Below are 24,031 nucleotides of genomic sequence, written 5' to 3'. Positions count from 1 at the left end.
TAGTCAGTTAAGCAAAGACTCTGAAGCAAGTCCAGGCTGTTATCCCAGCTTCTCTGTCACTGGATTTTATAACCCAAGGATACAGTGGTCCTGGAAATTTCCATGTCAGCCGAAAATGCTATATGTAGCCCCTAGCAAGCCCCAACAGGAAAATCAAACACAAATCCCTAAGGTTTTGGAATTGGAGGACCATGTCTGCCAACGAATATTCTTCTACTTGAAAAGTAGCTTTTAAGAGGCTCCTGAGCCCTTGTAGAGACTTAACACCTGAATCTGGGACCGCGTGTGCCTATGAAAACTGCCCATCATGAATCGAGTATTCATGAGGGGTAGTTAACTCACGATCCATCAAATCATATAATTAAACATGCACAGTAGCATTCCAAATAGAAGCGATCATGTATGAGACAAGGCTGGAACAGCCCAGAAGGCACCATAAACTATCACAAGCAGGTGGCCCAGAAGCCCACGGTACCTGCTCCTGGTACCTTCCTCCAGCCATCCTTACACCCTCATGGGGAGTTCCCTGTGGCCAGTTAATGAAAGAGGCAGACAAGGAAGAATCAAGGACCTGCATCATTGATCAATCTGCATGGCATGTTGGTACGAGCTGAAATTAGACAACTGCTGCCTTACTGCTCCACTCAAGGGGGCCCCGAAATATAGTGGTAAAGGACAGGGTTGGGGGAGGACACGTTATTATCTACTTCATGTGTAAATAAAGGTAGGCTGAGTATGGATCTGTACTTATAAATGGGGACTGGCTGGTGGGTTGTTAGCTGATCAGGACCTGGGAAAGAATTAGGCTAGAAAATTGTGACAATAAGATCTGGAGAGTGGAAAGTACATGAATGGACCTTTCAGAATGGTCACAGAATGTGGAGCTATGTCCCATATATCTTAGGCCCCCAAACCTAAGAATATGTCATCTTACATGGCAGAAGGAACTTCGCAGATGTGATTAAGGATTTGAGACAGGAAGAGTATCCTAGATTATCCAGGTAGACCCAATGCAATCAAAAGGATCCTTTTTTTTTTTTTCTTTTTTTTTTCAAGACACGGTCTCCCTCTGTCACCCAGGCAGGAGTGCAGTTGATGCAATCACAGCTCACTGCAGTCTCAAACTCCTGGGCTCAAGCAATCCTCCCACCTCAGTCTCCCACGTAGTGGGGACCACAGGCGCATGCCACCATGCCAGGCTAATTTTTTATTTTTTGTAGAGGCGAGATCTCATTATGTTGCTCTGGCTGGTCTTGAACTCCTGGGTTTAAGTGATCCTCCCACCTCAGCCTCCCAAAGTGCTAGGATTACAGGCATGAGCCACTGTGCCTGGCCACAAGGATCCTTATAAGAAGACAGGAGTGTCAGAATCAGAGAGAGATTTGAAGACGCTATACTGCTAGCTTTAAAGAATAGTTCATGGCTGGGCACGGTGGCTCACACCTGTAATCCCAGCACTTTGGGAGGCCAAGGCGGGTGGATTACCTGAGGTCAGGAGATCAAGACCAGCCTGACCAACATGGTGAAACCCTGTCTCTACTAAAAATACAAAAAATTAACCGGGCTTGATGGCAGGCACCTGTAATCCCAGCTACTCAGGAGGCAGAGGTCAGAGAATCGCTTGAAGTTGCAGTGAGCAGAGATTGCGCCACTGCACTCCAGCCTGGGCAACAGAGCAATAGTCCATCTCAAAATAAAATAAAATAAAATAAAAATAAAAAAGAGTTCATGAGCCAAGGAATGTAGGCAACCTCCATAAGCTGGAAAAAAACAAACAGACAAACATGCGTCCCTGGGGGCAATTTGTTTTGTTTGTTTGTTTTTTGAGATGGAGTCTCACTCTGTCGCCCAGGCTAGAGTGCAGTGGCACAATCTCGGTTCACTGCAGCCTCCACTTCTCGGGTTCAAGCGATTCTCCTTGCCTCAGCCTCCTGAGTAGCTGGGATTACAGGCACCCACCACCATGCCTGGCTAATTTTTGTACTTTTAGTAGAGACGGGGTTTCTTCATGTTGGTCAGGGCTGGTCTTGAACTCCTGACCTCAAGTGATCCACCCCACCCACTTCAGCTTCCCAAAGTGCTGTGATTACAGTGAGTCACCATGCCCGGCCCCTGTTGCCAATTTGATTTTAGCACAGTGAGGCTTCTAAACTACAGAATTGTAAGATAATAAACGTGTAGTTTTAAGCCGGGAATTCTGTGGTGATCTTTTACAGCAGTGATAAGAAACTCATATACCATGTAAATGCCCATCAGAGAGTGTTCCCAGTGGAGGGGGCACTTCATCAATCAGGTGGGCATAGATGACTTGTTTTATAGATGGCAGTCAGCCTTTATTTTTTTTCTCAATTATAGCAATAATCGCGCGTCAGATAAACCCCATTGTCTATGATACTGCCACTGCATAAAGCTAGCCTTTTTTATTTTTTATTTTTATTTTTTTGAGACAGAGTCTCACTCTGTCGCCCAGGCTGGAGTGCAGTGGTGCAATCTCTGCTCACTGCAACCTCTGCCTCCTGGGTTCAAGCAATTCTCATGCCTCAGCCTCCCAAGTAGCTGGGATTACAGGCATGCGCCACCATGCCTGGCAAATTTTTAGTATTTTTTGTAGAGATGGGGTTTCACCATATTGGTCAGGTTGGTCTCGAACTCCTGGCCTCAAGTGATCTGTCCACCTTGGCCTCGCAAAGTGCTAGGAATACAGGCATGAGCCACCATGCCTGGCCGCAGTCAGCCTTTTAAAAACAATTTTATTTTAAATAGAGACAGGGTCTCACTCTGTTGCCCAGGCTGGGCTCAAGTGATCCACCCTCCTCGGCCTCCCAAAGCATTGGGATTACAGCTAACACGCCTAGCAACAGTCAGCCTTTTTCCCCAGCCACCTTAGTGCTAGCCTGATGGGCTCATGTACAAAATATGTATTTAGTTTTTTAATCCTCATGTCAAATTATGAGGTTAGTACTATTATTATTTTCTGTTTTGTAGATGAGACCAGGGCATGAGAAGGTTGAGTAAACTGGCCAAAGTCATACTGTCAGTAAGTAGTAAAACCAGGATTTAAACATAGATCATCTGACTCTGGTACTATACTATCCAATATAGTAGCCGCTAGCCATGTATGGGTTTTTTAAATTAAATTAAATTAAAATTTAGTTGCTGTCATACTAGCCCCATTTCAAGTGTTCAATAGCCACATGTGGCCAGTGGTTACTATATTGCACAGTGCAGAGAGAGAACATTTCTATCTTTGAAGAACGTTCTATTGGACAGTGTTGATCTAGAGTGTGGGCTTTAAACCAATATGTCCTTCAGCATCTCTCATTGATAATCATATCAAGCTCTAAATCAGGTCACAGTGTGGCTGAGACTCTTCTCCAAGCTGCTAAACAGCTACTCCTATGGCTGCCTTGAGTCCTGTAGGTTCTTCAGGTTCCTATGAATATGTTACTGACACAATGAAACCCTTATAACATTGGTGTTGGGGGTTCAAGCTTGGCAGCAAATAGCATTTGCTAGAATGTCAAGGGAGCTGCAAGGACTAAAATAGGTTGGCATCTGCATTTGTGCCTGGTACCACGTCAGATGGTACTTGCGGGAGGGGGAAGAAAGATATTAAAGACCTATATCATAAAACCATTGCCCTCAAAAAATGGACACAAGACTAATTTCATTCATCCCCAAAATATTTATTAAGTGCATACTGTGTTCTTGGAATGGTTCTCTCTTTTTAATATTTTATTTTTTGAGACAGCATCTCACGCTGTCACTCAGGCTGGAGTGTAGTGGCATGATCTCGGCTCACTCCAACCTCCACCTCCCAGACTCAAGGGATCCTCTCACCTCAGCCTCCTGTAGCTGGGACTACAGGTGCATGCCACCATGACCAGCTAGTTTTTGTATTTTCTGTGGAGACAGGGTTTCACTATGTTGCCCAGGCTGGTCTCGAACTCCTGAGCTCAAGTGATCTGCCCGTCTCGGCTTCCCAAAGTGCTGGGATTATAGGCATGAGCCACTATGCTCGGCCAGAATGGTTCTAGACATTGGAAATTCATTGGCAGATAAAACAGACATGGTTCCTGACCCTGTGGAGTTCATGTTCTTTCCTGGGGGAAGACAGATATTGAGTAAGAAATGACCAGTCTGATGAGTGTTACAAAATCGGAACTATAGGATGCCTTGGAATGAAATAATTAAAGAGCCAATAATGTAAGTGCTCTAGGAGTTCATAAATGAAAAATAGCCATGTGCACTAAAACTGGAAACACAAATGTGACTCTAGTGACCCACCAGTAATAGGACGTGTTCTTACTTTAGGCAAGTGTGAATCTTTACGAGATTTTTAGCAGGGTAATGACACGTTCAGATGTGTTTCAGGGAAGCAGTATGTCGCAGAGGTCAGGCATTCTGGAAACAGGTAGGTATAGTTTAAATCCTGTGTTTGCCACTTATTACCCTTGTGAACTCACTTTTACTATCTCTAAATGGGATAATCATATAGTACCTACCTTGTAGGTTTTTGTAAAAAATAAATGAGACAATGCATTATAATGTACACTGTTATCACTACTACTTTTTTTGTTGTTGTTGTTACAGAGTCTCACTCTGTCGCCCAGGCTAGAGTGCAGTGGCGCGATCTTGGCTCACTGAAACCTCTGCCTCCTGGGTTGGAGCAATTCTCCTGCCTCAACCTCCCGAGTAGCTGGGATTAAAGGTATGCGCCACCATGCCAGGCTAGTTTTTGTATTTTTAGTAGAGACGGGGTTTCACCATGTTGGCCAGGCTAGTCTTGAACTCCTGACCTCAGGTGATCCACCCTCCTCAGCCTCCCAGAGCGCTGGGATTACACGCATGAGCCACCACGCCCAGCCCTATTTATTTATTTTTTTAATCTTAGATCCTTGATCATTGTGTAGAGGATAGATTTGAGAGGATTAGATTCTTGGGAAGAGAGACCAATTAGTGGGCTGTTGAAGTAGGCTTGGGCAAGAGATGAACTAGAGTAGTGGTTGTAGAGAGGAAAAGAATTTCAGATATTCAGAGAGTTTGGGGGAAAAAAGGTATACCAGCAATTCCACTCCTAGGGATATACTCAGGAGAATTGAAAACATCTGTCCACACAAAAACTTGCATACCAATGTTCATAGTGATATTATTCATAATAGCCCAATAATGGAAGCACCCCAAACATCCATCAACTTATGAATGAATAAATAAAATGTGGTATATCCAAACAATGGACAATGAAATTTGAAAACATTATGCTAAGTGAAAGAAGCCAGACACAAAAGGCCACATTATTGTGTGATTCCATTTATATGTCCAGGATAGACAAATCCATAGAGACACAAAGTAATTTTGTGGTTGTTAGGCATTGGAAGGAGGTAGAAATGGGGAGTGAATGCTAATGGGTACAGGATTTATTATGAGATGATGAAAATGTGCTTACAATGAGCCAGGCACTGATCTAAGAGCTTTACATCTAGGAAGTCTTTAACCCCTACCAACAATCCCCTGATGAAGATACTACTTTTCATCTCTATTTACAGAGGAGGAAGAAAAATGAAGCAGAGGTCACAAAGCAGAAAGTGACAGAGCTGGGATTTGAAGCCAGGTGTGTCCAGCTTTAGAGCCCTTGCTCTTATTCACCTTGCTATACTCCTCTTGGTATGGAGTAGCTAGTATGATATCCTTTCTGGCTAATTTATCTGTATTTTATCAAGGTCTTTCAGGATACCACACCTTGACTCAAAGGTGTGACGAAAGACAACTATTATAGATTTATTTTTGGTGAGTTTAGGAGCTGGCTTTCTCAGGCTAGCTCTACCTTGTGGCTAATTGACTGCCAATGACATTTCCTCGTTTACCTTCAGATCCTAATTGAGTTTCATAATTATGACCCTGAGGCACTACAGGTTCTTGAACTACCTTCTGAATCATGGAAGAAAGATTAAACTGTGCAGAGCGTGGTTCATTCATTCCATAAGTACTTATTGGGTGCCTACCACCAGGCACCCAATACTGGCAACCTGCCCTCATGAAGCTTATAGTTTGATGAGAGAGAGAAATATGTATTAATCATATAATCACACAATAAGTATAAGATTGCAACTGTGACAAGGGCAACTAAGAAGAGATGTCTGCTGCTCTGAGAGCATAGCAAGGGTTTGACCCATCAAGGTCACGAGGGGTTGACTGAGTTGCAATCCCCAAGGATGAGGGTAAACCAGGTAAAGAGAAGAAGGGAGAACATTCTAGGCAGGGAGAACATGCAAAGCCCCCTGGTGGAAGGCAGCATGGTGAAAGGAGGCCAAGATAGCTGGGATAGAATGAATAAGGAGGAAGATGCTGAAAAGGCAGGTGGGCCAGTCCACAGAGTCTTGTGGGCCACATGGAAGAATTTGCTTTATCCTGAGAGATGAAAGCACAGAGGATTTGATCAGATTTGCATACCGAACCAGTTCTGGACATGAAGGATGACAATCCCTATTATAATTGATTGCTTCTGGTCAAGTATTTCATCTTTAATTGTTGACCCAGAAGACTATGTACAGCCATGTTGCCTAGACCGGGTACTCTAGAACATAAACTCTTCCAGGGCACAGCCACCTACTTTTTTGACTTGTAGGTGTGATTTGCACAGTGCATTCACTTACTAGAAGGTTGATTTTAAAAGACTGACAATCGGCCTGGCACGGTGGCTCACGCCTGTAATCCCAGCACTTTGTGAGGCCAAGGTGGGCGGATTACAAGGTCAGGAGTTCGAGACCAGCCTGGCCAACATAGTGAAACCCTTCTCTACTAAACATACAAAAATTAGCTGAGTGTGGTGGCACATGCCTGTAGTCCCAGCTACTTGGGAGACTGAGGCAGAAGAATTGCTTGATCTTGAGAGGCGGAGTTTGTAGTGAGCTGAGATCGCGCCATTGCACTCCAGCCTGGGTGACAAAGCAAGACTTTGTCTCAAATAAATAAATAAATAAAAATAAAGGACTGACAATCATCTAGCCTAGTCGTTTTACATGAAAAAGCTAGGCGTTAGGCCAGGCATGGTGGCTCACTCTCACCAGTAATCCCAGCACTTTGGGAGGCCGAAGTGAGCAGATCGCCTGAGCTCAGGAATTGGAGACCAGCCTGGGCAATGTGGCAAAACTCCATCTCTACAAGAAATACAAAACTTAGCTGGGCATGGTGGCGTGTGCCTGCAGTCCCAGCTACTCAGGAGGCTGAGGTGGGAGGATTGCTTGAGCCCAGGAGGTTGAGGCTGCATTGAGCTGAGATCACAACACTGCACTTAGCCTGGGCGACAGAGTGAAACCCTATCTCAAAACAAAAAAAAACTAGATGTCTTACATAAATGCAGCCTCATTTAAACCCCACCAGAGTCCCATCAGGAAGATGTTATTGTTATTCTTGCCGTATGGGTTCAGATAGGTTAAATAACATGTTCAGGTTAGTCCACTACTAGATGCCCAGGAAAAATATTCAAGACCCTCCAAAACTCCTTCCTTAAAGAAGCCCAAGTCAGGGGCAAGTAGGTGCGGTACTGAAAGGCTGTTCCTACAGGCTGCATCTTTGAAAGTGCTGTTGTAAATAATTTTCACTACTGCCACGCCCACTTTGACCCCTAAGAACCAGGGGAGAGGCCCCGTCTTCCTCTTTCTAGTTATGTGCTTGCTCATTGGGGTGTGCCAGTAGCACGCCGGCCTCCAAAGGCCTGCCAAGCAACCAAGCATAAAACTGGCCTACACAGACTCTTTTTAGGCAAGTAATTAACACCTGTCTTTTCTCCTCCAGTTTTATTCAAATAGCCTAGTAACTAATAGAGCTGGTTCATCAAAGCAGTTACAGTCAGTGTCTTGAAGCTTGACTGCGCAATGAAGTTCAAGGCAAAGTACCTTTAAAATACAGTTCTAATGTCCTATATGTAGGAGGTATTTCTTCCTAGCAACATCCTTGGGGCACAAATAACTTTTGCCTGGGAAAACATCAGTATTCTCAAAAATAATGACACTTACTTTTCTGCAAGGTTCTACATTTTCTCTTTTTGAAATGAGTAACAGGACAAATCAGACAGGTTCTGAGAGCCTGTACTTTTGTAGGAGGCGTGGGGAGCAAGGTTGGCACAAGAAAGAATTGAGGCATTGTTTCTGCTCTGGCACAAGAAAGTAGGACAAAGCCCTGAATTTCATGGGTGGGTTCTGATTCATCCTTTGCATTTTTGCATTTCTCTTTTTCCTTTTTTTTTCTTTTTTTTTTTTTTTTTTTTTGAGACGGAGTCTCGCTCTGTCGCTCAGGCTGGAGTGCAGTGGCGCGATCTCGGCTCGCTGCAACCTCTGCTTCCAGGGTTCCAGCGATTCTCCTGCCTCAGCCTTCTGAGTAGCTGGGACTACAGGCGCCCGCCACCACGCCCGGCTTTTTTCTTTTTTTTTTTTTTTTTGAGACGGGGTTTCACCATGTTGGCCACTGACCTCACCTCGTGATCCACCCGCCTCAGCCGCCCAAAGTGCTGGGATTACAGGCGTGCGCCACCGCGCCCGGCCAGCATTTCTTTTTAATGTTCATATCCAACAATGAGAGATGAGGAGCAGGGAGTCTGGGGGATGGGCATGGAGAAGGTAAGGAAGAGGTGAAATGCAAGCAGTACATATGCATTCATGGAAGACACGAAACAGATAAGGCCAGAGAAACTAGACCATCAGAAGAGGGACTGGAAGAGGAAAGAGAATGGTTGAAAACACTGAGAAACTAAAGGGAAGACAGCGAGGAAACAGAGGGAAAGAAGAAATGCTTACATGGGGGCAAGTACTGTTCTGTCCTTACCACGAAAGATCTGGCATGTGATCTGGTCTCCCTCTCACTTGACTCCAGCCAGACTGATCTTCTCGCTCTTGAACATTCCTTCATCTAGACCCTTCCACTTGCTGCTCTTCCTGCAGGCATCTCCCAGGCCTGTCCTTCCTTCCTTCAAGTGGTCTCCCTAACCACACTCTAACACGAAATAGCACCTCCCTTACCCTTATTTTCCTTACTCTGCTTTATTTATGCTTGAAGCTCCAGTCACCATCAGACAGACTTTCTGTGTTTTGGCTACTGGCTGTTGTCTGACATATACCCGCTCCTAGAACGTAAACTCCACGGGAACAGGGACTTTGTTTTGTTCCCTGCTGTATCTCCAGCACCTACAACACTGCCTGACACCCTGCTGGGTGACCGATATACGCCGATGGCTCAGGGAGTGGGTGCAGGTCGAGGAAAGGGTATAGCAAGAGGTGTGTCCGGGAGGGATGTTTAGGGTGTGCTTTTAGTCCAACAGAAAAGCACTTTCCACCCTTTTTCTATTTCTCTCCTCTCCTTCTCCCTCCCTCCGCACTTCAGAGGTTGGGGAAAAGCTGCGGGAAAGCGGGAAATAAGGAAAAATCCTAAATTGTCCAGCTCGAATTCCAATGAAAAATTCATGAGCGAGGAAGACAGGGAGGCAGAAAATAAATGCACACGCAAAAGTGAAGGAAACCAGTGGAAAGTAAGGAAAAAGGCGAACAGACGTCACTCTCTCTGGTCACGCTCCCCGACTCCCCAGAGGCCGGGCGAGGCGCTCCTGGCACGCGCCCCCGTCGCCCCGCGGCCGCGCGGCCTCACCACCACTTCGGAGAAGGCTAGGCCCCTCTTCCCCCGCGGGCTTCCCCGCGCCCTCACAGCCGAGGCCCCAGCACGCGCCCGGGGGAGCCGCGAAGACCGCGGGGACTACAGCTCCCAGGATGCCGAGCACGGGCGCGCCTGCGCAGTGCGGCCGGAGGCGGCGGTCTGTTCTCCGCTGAGGAGGAGCGGGGCAGAGGAGGGAGGCAGCGGGTGAGAGTTCAGAGTTCAGCAGCAGCAGCCCGAGCCCATGATTCCCATATGCCCTGTAGTTTCTTTCACCTATGGTGAGTCTAATGTGGCCCGCAAGGCCTCTGCCCGGCCCCCTCCCTGGCCCCGGGCAGCGGGGAGGCGCGGGGGTTGGGGCAGGCTCCGGGGAGGAGGCGGCGGCCGCCACCCGGGCGTGCGAGTGAGTGAGGGAGTGCGAGGCGGGAGGGGGAGGCGGCGCGGCCGCGGCCTGGGCCCCGCCAGGGCTGCTCTCACGGCGCCTCTCTCTCTCTCTCCCTGCCCTCCCTCGGCGTCTCGGCTCCTCTGTGTCTCTCCTCCCGCCATGGGACCCGACTCTTCGTGCCCGCCGCAGTGCCCAGCCGGCTGGGGGAAGATGCCAAAATGGCGACCGGCAACTACTTTGGATTCACCCACAGCGGGGCGGCGGCGGCGGCGGCTGCGGCCCAATATAGGTAACGGCACCCTGCCTTCTCCCTGCTCGCCCCCTGCTCTCCCCTCGGCCCGGATCCTGTCGATGCGACGCCCCCGCGCCCGCCCCCAGCCAGCCCAGAGCCCCGGCCCGCTGCAGGCCTGGCCGGGCCCAGCCCCGCGGCCTCTCCCGCCCCGCCCCGCCTTGCCCGGCCCGGCCCGGCCCGGCCCGGCCCGCGGCGGGAGCGGCCCCCAGTGGGGGGGAGGTAGAGACGGCGGAGGTGTAGGGATGTGGAGGCCTCAGGGCCCTTCGGCGGCCCCTTAACTAAAATGGCCTCCTGCGGCCGCCGAGCGGAGCCGCCACCGCCGCCCGGCAGGCACCCCAGTCCCCGCCTCCGCGCGTCCAGCCCCCACCTCCCATCTTCTTCCCACTTGGGGGATGGAGAGGGTGGCTGAAGGGACCTCACGGGGAGTGCCGTGTCGCAGGTCCACTGGCTTCTCCTGCGACGCCTCTCTGCGTCGTCGTCTGATGCTTCAACCCCCGGAGCCCAGATAACGTGTCGTTGTCTCGGGTAGCTTTTCCTCCGCCTTGGGGCTTCTTCCCCAGACGCTCCATCGCTATCGAGTCCTGCTGACAAACTGCAGGTGTCACTGTGTTCATCGGGTTCCTTTAGTTTTTCCTGCAAGGAGAGAGGTTCACATACCAACCACCTGTAAATTGTGTAGTTCTTAGACTGGAAAAGATGTGCGAAGTTTCTAGTGCTGATAAATGAGTGCACAGCCTTGTTTGAGCTATGGAGTTTAGGCCCCAGGTGGGCCTGTCATTCTCCTTGCGGGGGTCTTTCCCCTGCGGGGAATGGTGGGGAGGGAAGAAGATGCAAGTGAGATTGTACTGAGTCATTGTAATGCACCGGATGAAATCCCTATCTTAAGGGAAGCTCTCATTTCTGAAGTCTGTAGTTCATTATACATCTTATCAAAGACAGACACAACAGTGGATTGTTAAATTGTTACTTTTGAGTCAATCTGAGACTTTTGATTCAGGCCATAAGCGCACACGGCTCCTGCGTGGTATGCTTTTTATGTATGTTAGATGTTGGTTAAACCCAGGCAGTTTTTTTCATCTGATTTACTTCAGGAGGCACGGTGTTTAATGGAAAGGTCATCACTGGGAGCCGGAAGACCCGAGTTCAGTCTCTTTTGCTCTTGATTTTTTTTTTTTTTGAATAAATAATTTTTCTTACAGAGAAAGGATCTATGTTGCCCAGGCTGATCTCGAACTCCTGAGCTCAAGTCCTGCCTCGGCCTCCCAAAGTGCTAGGATGACAGGCATGAGCCACCACACCTGGCCTCTTTTGCTCTTGATTTTATGACGTTGGGAACATCATATAGTTGGGTTTTCATTTTCATCATCTGTAAAATGAGATGCTGGGCAAACTATCTTTTTGGGCTGAAACTTGTGGTTTTGAGAAACCAAGTTACTGTATTCCATGGCATCCTAAGAAGCCATTTGTTGTAAAAGATACCATTATTGTATGTAGCACTAAAAAAAAATGCTGCCAGTTAAAATAAGACACTGCTTAAGACTCCATTAAGAGATGTCAGAATGTATAAATGTGCATCATATTGGTGAAACTAGATTTTACTAATTGTTGAATGCCATGTGGCATTTTACAAGTGTTTTTTCATGAGTCCTGCATTCCAGAAAAAGCACTGAGATGACAAATTATTAAAGCAAAATCTTGGGGCATTTCAAGTATCAGCAAATCCTTTGCTTATAATTTTTGATAATTAGACAACGAAAAAAGTTTCAGCTACTTTGATAAAAACTTTTTAGGACTTTTAAAAAATTCAACAGCTTTTTGGGGTACAAGTCGTTTTTGGTTACATGGATGAATTATATAGTGAATTCTGAGATTTTAGTAGCGCTAATAATTTTCAAGGAGAGGAAAAAAACATCTTTTTCTGAGAAGAGATAGCTAATCAGCATCTGTGCCATAAATCTGCTGGCAAGTACTAGTGTTTCGTCTAGAAAAGATTGTATTTAACCATTAAAATTTTACTTGTTTTACTCAGGTTTTTTCTGTTTTCCTAATATGGGCTGAGTGATAAGATTTGTTGAATTACTAACTTTATTTACTGTAAAGTGGTGGGTTCTTTGTGGCACTTCTGAAATATTTTTCCTAAATGCAGACCTACAGATAGAAATGAAGAAAGGAAATGCTGATTTAAAGATAATTAATAATTTTTTGATAAAATATTTATGTGATTGTTTTATCCCAGTATAGGGAACTGTGACAGAATTTCTGTTTCTAATAATTTTTTTTTTGGCCTTGAAACTCAAAAGTTTAAACTGTAACAACAATCCAGGTTACTAAATTGATTAAGTGTACATCTGATGAGAAAAGACTAGTCTTTTGACATTATTTATATTGCTAAAACTTAGGCACTCTTGTACATAAGGCCTTGTATATAAACATAGTACATGAAAAGTGTTTGCATTTAATGGCAAGAAATCAGGCCCAATAATACTGGGAATTTTGGCAAGGAAGATGAGTGAATAACATTAGTAACAAAAGCACATGCAAAAAGTGTGGTGGTGATGCTAATTTTTCTTCCTGGCTGGAAATAATTATGATGGAACTTTTAGAGATGGAAGACCAAGGTCTACTTTACTAGTATTTTTTCAAATTTGAAAGATCTCAAACTCAGGAAAATCTTAAGTACAGTTCACGCCTGAAAACATGAAGATTTTTTTTTTTCAATCAAATTTGGATAGAAAATAGAGTTATTCATGGAGGGCCAACTTTTTGTATTGCAGGTTCCACAGGCCCTACTGTGGGACTTTATGTATGGATTTTTGTATACGTAGCGGTCCTGGAACCAATCCCCTGCTTATATGGAGGCATGACTGTATTTATGTGTGAATGATGTGATTGAACTGCTTCACCTATCATTGAATACAGATAAAGTAAACATCCTACACCTAAATGTAATTCCAGAGGCCAGGCGTGGTGGCTCACGCCTGTAATCCCAGCACATTGGGAGGCTAAGGCAGGTGGATCACCTGAGGTCAGGAGTAGGAGATCAGCCTGACCAACATGGCGAAACCCGGTCTCTACTACTAAAAATACAAAAGTTAGCTGGGCATGGTGGCGGGCGCCTGTAATCCCAGCTACTCCGGAGGCTGAGGCAGGAGAATCGCTTGAACTGGGGAGGTGGAGGTTGCAGTGAGCCAGATTGCACCATTACACTCCGGCTGGGTGACAGAGACAGCCTCTGTCTCAAAATAAAAGTAATTCCAGCTCTTAGTTTTCTTGATTACAGCTCTGTAAGATATTTGATTAAATTTATTTTAGATTTAGACTTTTTAGCTTGTTAATATTTGAGATTCATAATGGCACACTAAAGATCAGATTCTTTAAGATGTAAAGATCTGTAATAGTGAATTTGTCAAGTATGGCTACTAGTAACTTGTAGATTAGTTACCACGTTTTTCATTTGTGTTAATGCATGTTAGACAATTTTGTGGTAAGCATTTCTCAGTGTTTGTGTTCTAAGTCCCATAAACTATGGAATTTTCTTTTCCTGTTTTGTATTTTTTGGGTTTTTTTGTTTTTGAGACAGTCTCCCTCTGTCACCCAGGCTGGAGTGCAATGGCACGATCTTGGCTCACTGCAACCTCTGCCTCTCGGGTTTAAGTGATCCTCCTGCCTCAGCCTCCTGAGTAGCTGGGATTACAGGCGTGTGCCACCACGCCTGGCTAGTTTTTGTATTTTTAATAGAGACAAGAGTTTCACCATGTTGGCCAGGTTGGTCTCAAACTCCCGAACTCAGGTCCTCCGCCCGCCTCAGCCTCCAAAAGTGCTGGGATTACAGGCATGAGCCACCACGCCCAACCTTGTTTTGCATTTTTTTAAGTCAAGTAAATACGCCAGTTAAGTATTCATTTGTATGTGTTTACATGTGTACATTTCTGATAGCATGTTAATTTGAGGGTGCACAGGAGAAAGCAGATTTCAGACATGGTGAAGATGTAAGGATGGCTTCATGGCCAAAAGGGAACTTGGTTAGGTAGATAACCTGTTAAGAGTAGAGTACCTTTTTTGTTTGAGGAAATGCACTTATGTAAATCTAGTTTTATTTTTAAATAAATCTTGCGGAGAGAACTATTATGACAGTTCTAAGGACTTTAGGATAGCAAAGAATATGAGGAAAGATAATTCTCAGTGGAAAAAACTTCCTAATAGTTTCATAGGATCAAAAATCATTTTTTTTAACTTCTTCATTGTCAATGATAGAGAAGTTCTGATAGGAATTCTTCAGTTTTTGAGGAGAATTTGTGGCATATACATTTATAAAAGCATATGTAATAAACGTTATAAAATAATCCCATTATATCCCACAATTAATGAGACATAACCATTTCTTTGAGGCCTTTTTTTTTTAAAAAAAGACATGGTCTCGCTCTCTCACCCAGGCTGCAGTGTAGTGGTGATCATAGCTCACTGCAGCCTTGAACCTTTGAGCTCAAGTGATCCTCCTGCGATGGGCCTCCAAGGTGCTGGGATTACAGGTGTGAGCCACTATGCCCAGCCTCATTGAGAGTTGTAAACAGACATTTTTTCTTCATTTATACTTTAGAAAAACCTTGGACACAGCAGTAAGTGGATTTTGACTGTTGCTGTACCTTAAGCATCTGCCAGTCAAAAGAAGGCATCTCATCTAATGATTTTGAGATGTCTTAGGGACTTCTATTCCTAAAGGATGAGATAACTCGGGTAGGGTAACAGTAGCTTGGATAGGCTGATAAGCTAATGAGTTTTCCTTTTTTCCTTTTTCTTTTTTACTTTTTATTTGATTGTAGTGTTAAGAATATTGTGTCTTGAATTCAGGAAAGAATAAAAGTAACACTAGTAAGGTAGAAAAGGATTAAACACTGAGAAAGTAAAAAAACCAGGTGAACAGGTTTTTGAAACCAACCTTGGTGATGGAAATTTACTGGCTTTACAAAAAAAAGAAATATTGCAACGACTAATAACATCAATCCTTTCATTGTTGAATCAGAGACCTTAGGATGCATACTGCGTGGATAAGCTTGAAATAAGATAATTTTCTTTCCAAAAGGATTGTTGCTATTACACTGATGATATAATGGCTATTAGTCTTAATAGAGTACGTTGAGCCAGAATATCCCTGTATAGAATAGGTATCTGCTTGCGTATGCTTTTGTAAACTGCCTCATAGTACACTATGAACAAAAGGACATAACTTTGGAACTAGATAGGGTTTGAATCCCAGCTCCATCCCTTCAGGCACCCTGGCCAAGTATCAACTTCTCTAAGACTTGGTTTCCTCTCCTGACTTGCCTTGAGGTGAAGTTTAAATATAAAATTTTCTAGCCTAGTGCCTGATTATCAGTAGGCATTCCTACCAATGCTGTTTCCTGTAGAGATTTAAGTAATAATATTATAAGGGTTTTAGAAGGATTCCTTGGTTGATATCTATCATATATTTATATATAGAGTTTCATAATCTCACCGTAAAATGTGTTAAAAGTAAAACATTTGGAGTCCTCATTACTAATAGAGAAAGAAGGAAAGTTTCTATTTACAGGTAACATGATTATTATGCTTGTCAGGCAAAAATGTGAGAACTAATAAGAGTACAGCAAGTTTTCTGGTTCTATGATCAGGCAAAGGCCGGGAGCGGTGGCTCATGCCTGTAATCCCGGCACTTTGGGAGGCCGAGGTGGGCAGATCACTTGAGGTTGGGAATTCGAGACCAGCCTGACCAACATGGAGAAACCCTGGCTCTACTAAAACTACAAAATTAACCAGGCGTGGTGGCACATGCCTGTAATCCCAGCTACTCGGGAGGCTGAGGCAGGAGAATCGCTTGAATCCAGGAGGTGGAGGTTGTGGTGAGCCAAGATCGCGCCATTGCACTCCAGCCTGGGAGACAAGAGTGAAACTCTGTCTCAAAAAAAAAAAAAAAAAAATCAGATAAAATCAGTAGCATTCTTGTTTCATCAATATTGAATTAGATTATTAAATTTCAAATAAGTCTTGTTTATGTATAGTCACCAAATCTATTAAGTAAGCAGGAATAAAACAAATGAAGTATTCAAAACACTTTGAGGAGAAAATACAATAGGATAAAGTCATAAAAGATGACAAAGATGGACTGTGTTCATGAGTGAAAAACCAATGCCATCAAATTATTATCTCCTATATATATTTAGCGTTACTCCAATAAAAATCTCATAGGATTTTTGGTATAACTTGATAAAGGGATTTTAATGTATATAGTGAGGAGAGTGTTCAGCTAAAAATATCATGAAAGTCTTGCAGAAATGATGAGGAAGGACTTGTAATATCAGATACCAAAATATTATTAATAGAAAAATGTGGTATTGGTACAGGGATAGACAAATAGATTATTGAGTTAAAATAGAGATCCCAGAGATAGACATGCTTATATAAGCAGTTGGATTAGAATATATATCTAATATATATCTGTTTAAATAGATGTATTTGTAAAAAAAAAAAAAAATCAGCTGCATTATTACTCAGAGACATAGATCATCAGGTTAATCAGAAGACCATTCAGGCTTATAAATGTTGTAATTGATGAAGTATGTTAGAATTATTTGGATGGATCTTTAGTCTACTTTTTAAAGGTGCTTGACTATTAATTGTCCATGACACCACTCTGTCAGAATACAGGATTAGAGTGATTGTTCTGAGTATATCATTTCTTAGTATTTCATGAAAGCCATGTACAGTACAGCTTTTATTCATACAGAGATAAAATGAATGAAATAAACTTTGGGTTTTTTTGTTTTATTTGAATATTAGTCTTGTATACACTTAGCATTTGTAGGGAATAATTCATTTAATATTTTATGAGCATCTACAATATGCATAGTCCCTGCTCTCAGGGAGTTTACACTTCTGGGGCATTAGGGTGGAGACAGATGAGTCTACAAATAGCTATGCCATTATAATTAAGTTTTAATGAAATACTAAAATGGGAAATTGGAGGATTTTGATTATGGAGTTTGAGGTAGACTTCGTGTTCTTTCATTCTGAAAATCAAGGGAAGGTCATTTTAGACAAAGGAAAAGTATTGAGCCAAGACAGATATCTGGATTGCATGATATAATAGAGACTGGGTTGGCTCTGAAGTCAGACTATCTGAGCTGAATCTGGCTCCTCCTATTACCTGCCATGTGACCTTGGGCAAACAGTCTCTTGTTAGTTTTTTTATCTATAAATTGAAGATAATATTTTCTTTGCCTCATAGGAAGACTGCACATGTAAGAGGATAGTTCAATGAAATGTCATAAACCGAGTGTACTTGCGTAACTTGCACTTAAATTAAAAACAAAAACATAACATTATCAGTATCCCAGGAGGTTTTTACATTCTCCATTGTGTTGTTTTGAGGATTCAGTATTATTTGTAAAGTGGACCTGGCAGTGACTCACACCTGTAACCCTAGCACTTTGGTAGGCCTAGGCGAGAGGATTTTAATCCCAGGATTTTGAGACTAGCGTGAACAGCAAATGAGACTCTGTCTGTATTGTTAATAAAATAAAGAAGAAAAGAAAACATTGTTTGTGAAGTGTTTAGAACAGTATCTGGCATATATTATATCTCTATCAATGTTAGCCATTATTCAGTAGGTGGCTGGTGAATATGGATGAAACCAGAGAAAGTACAGTGCCTGGCATATATCAAGCATTCAGTAGACATGTTTTGAATTATTTATAGAAAAATAAAGAATACAACTATGGGGCCAGGCGCGGTGGCTCACGCCTGTAATACCAGCACTTTGGGAGGCTGAGGCGGGCGGATCAGAAGGTCAGGAGTCGAGACCATCCTGGCTAACACGGTGAAACCACGTCTCTACTAAATATTAAAAAAAAATTAGCTGGGCGTGGTGGCGGGCACCTGTAGTCCCAGCTACTTGGGAGGCCGAGGCAGGAGAATGGCGTGAACCCGGGAGGCAGAGCTTGCAGTGAGCCGAGATCGCGCCACTGCACTCCAGCCTGGGCGACAGAGCAAGACTCCATCTCAAAAAAAAAAAAAGAATACAACTGTGGTTACCAACTTTAAGGTAGGACCAGGGAAATAAATAAATACTGGGTGAACAGAGAGCCAGGAGAATTTAGGGTCATGAAAACCAAAAGATGACAGCAAGGTCGTCAGCTTTAGAGTTGCTGGATTAGAGATTAGTACAGTTATCAAATTACTGGTGTAATTTTAATGAGTAGCCTTTATAGGGAAACTAGAATCTGATCACTTGGAGCTACAGAAAAAAATAGCATAAAATTTTGCTTAAAATAAGTTTGTAGTCTAGTGTTCACATAGATACTTAAGAGCTCCAGAGGTCATATGGGCTTAAAGTATTGGGAAGCACTGTGGTTGAAAACAATCAAATGAAAATAAATTTTTTGAATTCATATTTCTGGGAAAGCTATAGTATAAAATACACTACTAGTATGGTAGTCAGCATTAAATGGGCAAAGCATGTCTTTGAAAATAGGCTTGAAGAAATATGACCCTTTTTGATGGGAAAAACAATAAAACTGTTTAAACAATAACCATGTAGATGAGAGCAAAGAGTGCTGTGATTTATGAAAGTGGCTTTATAGCTTCTCTTACTTCCCCAATCCTGCCCATTCCCAGACCGTTTTATACTATAAGCATAATGGTCTCTATGAAATGTAAATTTAATGATAACACTCTTCTGTTTAAGTTACTATCAGAATATCTGGTTATCCTGGTTTTATATTTAGAAGTCTGTAATGCTTCACCCACATTTATGAAATTCACACACTTCCGAAAATATTCGTAGTAAGCTTGTAAAAGCTTGACAGTAAAAACTGAATTGACAGAAGGTTAGCTTTTTTCCCATCTCACTCAGTGTGAATATTCATACCTTTCCTTGAAGAAGTGTTAATACGTTTGAGAAATGATGAAGGATTTGTTTTTCGTGAGTAAAAAAAGTTACAGAGGTCGGGTGTGGTGGTTCATGCCTGTAATCCCAGCATTTTGGGAGGCTGATGTGGGTGGATTGCTTGAGCCCAGGAATTGAGGTCACCAGCCTGACCTCAAGCAATCCACTTGCCTCTACAAAAATTAGCCCCCCATCATGGTATACATCTGTGGTCCCTGCTCCTCGAGAGACTGAGGTGGGAGGATCACCGGAGCCTGGGGAGGTCAAGGCTGCAGTGAGCCTTGATTGAGCCACTGCACTCCAGCCTAGGTGACAGAGTGAAACCCTATCTTTAAAAAAGAAAGAAAGTTATAGAGCACTTCATTTTAATTAATTTATGGTATCCTTCAGGGTTTATTGTACCCAACCAATAGTGAGTTTCTTTTTTGAGTAGTTCTAGTTACAAGGATTGACATTCCATGACTTTTATTCTTTCTTAGAGGCCTTCCAAAGAGCAAAGAAAACATTTCCCTTATTTTTCAAAATGGAATAAAATTCATCCTATCTAGCAAGATTTACATCATGGGATCTTAAACATTTTGCTGTTTTATCATTCTGTGAATTATTTCCTCTATCACATATTCCCAACTGTGTTAAAGACTAATATAATTGGAAAATGGAAGAATGTTGGAATCACCTACAAGGGTGGTACAGTAGTGAAATAACTGGATGATATTGCATTGCCCAAGTATCATATCTTCTTTCAAAAAGCTAGAAAAGAAAGTAGAGACACTAACTTCATAGTTGGCTTTTAGTTTTCCTTCAGCACAGTTGAGAATGCAAAATTGTTCATTCTCTGCCCATACCAGCAAAGGAGAAGAAAGTTGACACAGGAAAATGTTTCCCAATTATCAGATATATCATAAGATGAATGCAAAAAGCACCACTCTAGACCAATGATAATGTTGAAATTGTATAAGCAAAAAATCTCAGGCTACAAGTCTTCAGCTGATAATGTCCTGCATGAATTTTTCAAACTCAAGAATCAATACATAATACATTTCTAAGGATTAAAAAAGAAATATGCCATTCTCATTCAGTTAGTCATTCACTAGAAGGGACTTCGTTATATAATATTCTGTGACGAGAACCAGAACATCCTATTTTGCTAAGCAGATACTTGGCAGAATTCTTTCACCTTTTTGTTGTTGTTTTGAGGCAAGAGTCTCAAACTCTAGCCCACGCTGGAGTGCAGTGGTACAATCTTGGCTCACTGCAGACCTCTGCCTCCCAGGTGCAAGTGATCCTCCCTTCTCAGCCTCCTGAGTAAGTGGGACTACAGGCATGTGCCACCATGCCCAGCTTGTTTTTGTAGAGATGGGGGGTTTTTGCCATGTTGCCCAAGTTGGTCTCAAGCTCCTGGATTCAAGCGATCCGCCTGCCTTGGCCTCCCAAAGTGCTGGGATTACAGGCCTGAGCCACCGTGCCTGGTGAATTCTTTTATCTTTTGTGAAGTTTGTGCGCTAAAATATACTTGATATGGTTCATTAGTGGACGAATGCTGAAAACAGATGCTTTATACAAAAGTGATTGGAAAAAAGTAGTTGGTGTAGAAATGAGTTATTAGATAAAACATTCCAAATCTAAAATTGAAAATGTTTTGCAGTTAGGGAGTAAAGAAGATGGCCATCTCTTTAACAAAATAGGAGCCATCAGACATTTCAGAAAAAAATTTTTATGGATTGTATTTTGACCCTGCAAGTGTAGGAAGAAGAACCAGAAGTAATGATGAACCAGATAGAACCTGTTAGAGATATATTTCAAATCTGGAGTCAGCATTTGTGAGATGGGCATGTTCCAAGTTTGTGCATCAAAATTCAGCAGTTATCTGTGTTTAGAGAACATGGTCCATATACCTTTGAAATCAAGGCAATATGGAATAAAAGTTTGGGTTTACTATAATTTTTTAAGTACTGTAATTCTTATTTATAGAGGTTTCTAATAGTTCTTTTTCATTATCCCTTATTTTAATGGAAATTATTTGTTAAATGACTAAAATTAAAATAATTTAAAAGATCCAATGGACGCAGATGGGAAATGGTGATAGCTGTCTTTCCTGGTGAGTTAAAGATTAGAAGAAAATTAACAATTTTCATACGACATTTAACCACCTCCCTCCCCTGTGGTCTACCATTCTAGTGAGTTGGTAGGAATTGTAGGACAAGCGATCTTATTCTAGTTTTTAAGAAGAAATCAAGCGGCAAGGCACAGTGGTTCATGTCTATAATCCCAGCACTTTGGGAGGCTGAAGCGGGAGGATCACTTGAAGCTCAGGAGTTTGAGACCAGCCTGGGTAGCATAGCAAGACCTCATCTCTGTAAAAAAAAAAAAAAAAAAAAAAATTAGGCATGGTGGAGTACACCTGTGGTCCCAGCTACTTAGAAGACTGAGGTAGGAGGATCACATGAGCTGGGGATGTTGAGGGTGCAGTGAGCTGTGATTGCACCACTGCACTCCTTCCTGGGTGACAGGGTGAAAAAAATAAAAATAAAAAGAAGAAATGGAACCCAAATTTAAATTTCTTCTACAATTCTATGGTAATAAAATTATTATTATAATAACATTGTAAAGATAATGGGAGCATGACATTACAACATCAAGAATAAGGAATAGCCAGGTGCTGTGGCTCACACCTGTAATCCCAACACTTCGGGAGGCTGAGGGGAGAGGATTACTTGACCTCAGGAATTTGAGACCAGCTATATATAAAGAACTCTTAAAACTCAGCAAAAGTCAAATAATCCAATTTAAAAATTGGCAAAAGACTTAAATAGAAACTTTACCAAAAATGACATACAAATGGCCAAAAAGCATATGAAAAGACGCTCAACATCACTGACTATCAGAGAAATGCAAATCAAAACCACAATGAGCCATCACCTCACATTTAGTGAGCTATTACCTACATTATAGTAAACCCAGTTTTTTATTCCGTATTGCCCTGAAAGGTATATGGACTGTGTTCTCTAAATACAACTAATTGTTCAACTTTGATGCACAAACCTGCAGTGGCGCAATCACAGTTCACTGTACCCTCAACATAGCGAGACCCCCATCTCTACAATTACCCAGGTTTGGTGGCAGATTTCTGTGGTCCCAGCTACTCAGGAGGCTGAGGTGGGTGGATCGCTTGAACCTGGGAGGTTGAGGCTGCAGTGAGCCACGTTTATACCACTGCACTCCAGCCTGGGTGACAAAATGAGACCCTGTGTCCAAAAAAAAAAAAAAAAAAAGCTGGACATGCTGGCACACATGCGTAGTCCCAGCTACTACTCGGGAGGCTGAGGTGGGAAGATCATCTGAGTCTAGTCTGCAGTGAGCCATGATCTTGCCACTACACTTACTGGGAAACAGTAAACCCTGTTGCGTTAAAAAACAAAAACAAAACAAAAAAAAGGAATAAAGTTGCTTTGTCTTTGGGGTGATTCTGTGAGGAAGTTTGTCTTTTTTTTTTTTTTTTCAATATTATACCTAATTTAAAGACATTTAAATGTCAGTAATTTCGTAGATACATAAAATGCCACAATTTGACCTGGAAAAGTCCAACACTGTTGAGCATTAAACTTGGACTAAAGGGAAGGTCAGATGGTGTTTTGTGTGCCATGAAAGAGAAAGAAATGTTGTATCTATCAATTACTTTGCTATTTTACCCAAAATTGAAACATGCACACACACAGTATGTTTTCTAAGGTATGAAAAGCACATTTAATGTGAATAACAGAAGCTGTCTATATTTTCTTCAGCTTTTTCCCACTTCATTCTTTATAACTGCAGAAATACAATATTCTGTTTCCACCTGGTAGTGATTACTCTAGAAATTTAAAATGAATATTTCACTTAGTCTAAAGTTAGTCATTAGTTTTATTCCCCTAACCAATAGACTTAAAATGTTTTAAACTTGATCAGTCCTCCTCATTTTGTGCTCTTGTTACATGATAGCTCAGATTTTTTTAACCCCGTGACCAATTACTGTTAGACACAATTACTTGTTTTATATAGTCAATGATTATTTAAGTTTACCTTCATATTTACCACTCTTTTTGCTCAACATTCATTCATTCTGAGATCATTTTTATTCTTTCTAAAGTAAATCTTTGAGACTTTCCATTAGTGTGGGTCTAAAAAAACAGGTTTTTCTCTTTCTTCCTTTTTTTGAGACAGGGTCTCACTGTGTTGCCCAGGCTGGAGTGCAATGGTGCAATTTCAGCTCACTGCAGCTTCAACCTCCCAGGCTCAAGCAGTCCTCCCACCTCAGCCCCCTGAGTAGCTAGGATTACAGGCACGCCACCATGCCTGGCTAATTTTTGTATTTTTTAGTAGAGACAGAGTTTCACCATGATGCCCAGGCTGGTCTCAAACTCCTGGACTCAAGAGATCTGCCTGCAATAGCCTCCCAAAGTGCTGGGATTACAGGTGTGAGGCACCACAATCAGCCTGAGATTTTTTGGGGTTTTTTTTCTTCATCTTAAAATATCTTTGATTCTACCTCCTTGAGTAGTCATCACTTAATCTCTGTAGGCAATTTTTTCCCTCTGGCTGCTTATAAGAGTTTTGCTTTATCTTTCATGTTTACAGTTTCACTTAGATATAGCTTACTGTGAATTCTTGTTTACTAGGGTTTCTTGGGACTCCTGAATCTGAACATTGTTATCTTTCATTAATTTTTGGGAATCTCTCGACATTTTTTTTCTATATTCTCTCCTAGTCTTTCTCTCCATTTGTAATTCCAATTAGATGTAAGTTACCACTTTTTATT

General features: G+C 42.5%; 1 protein-coding gene across 3 annotated transcripts in view; it reads left to right on the top strand.

Annotated features, from left to right (window-relative positions):
* Positions 1–9,763: 9,763 nt before the first annotated feature.
* Positions 9,764–24,031, top strand: part of ZFR (zinc finger RNA binding protein) — a 90,089-nt gene continuing 75,821 nt past the window's right edge. For 2 of the 3 annotated variants that reach the window (XM_054555015.2, XM_054555016.1), the window contains exons 1-2: positions 9,764–9,920; positions 10,214–10,313. In XM_054555015.2, coding sequence (XP_054410990.1) covers positions 9,884–9,920; positions 10,214–10,313 — 137 coding nt within the window. In that variant the 5' untranslated portion in view covers positions 9,764–9,883. 3 annotated transcript variants of the gene reach the window in all.

Source organism: Pongo abelii, chromosome 4 (genome assembly GCF_028885655.2).
Source record: "Pongo abelii isolate AG06213 chromosome 4, NHGRI_mPonAbe1-v2.0_pri, whole genome shotgun sequence".
Taxonomy (NCBI): domain Eukaryota; kingdom Metazoa; phylum Chordata; class Mammalia; order Primates; family Hominidae; genus Pongo; species Pongo abelii.
The sequence above is the reverse complement of the archived record's forward strand: the minus strand, read 5'-3'. Positions and strand labels throughout refer to the sequence as shown.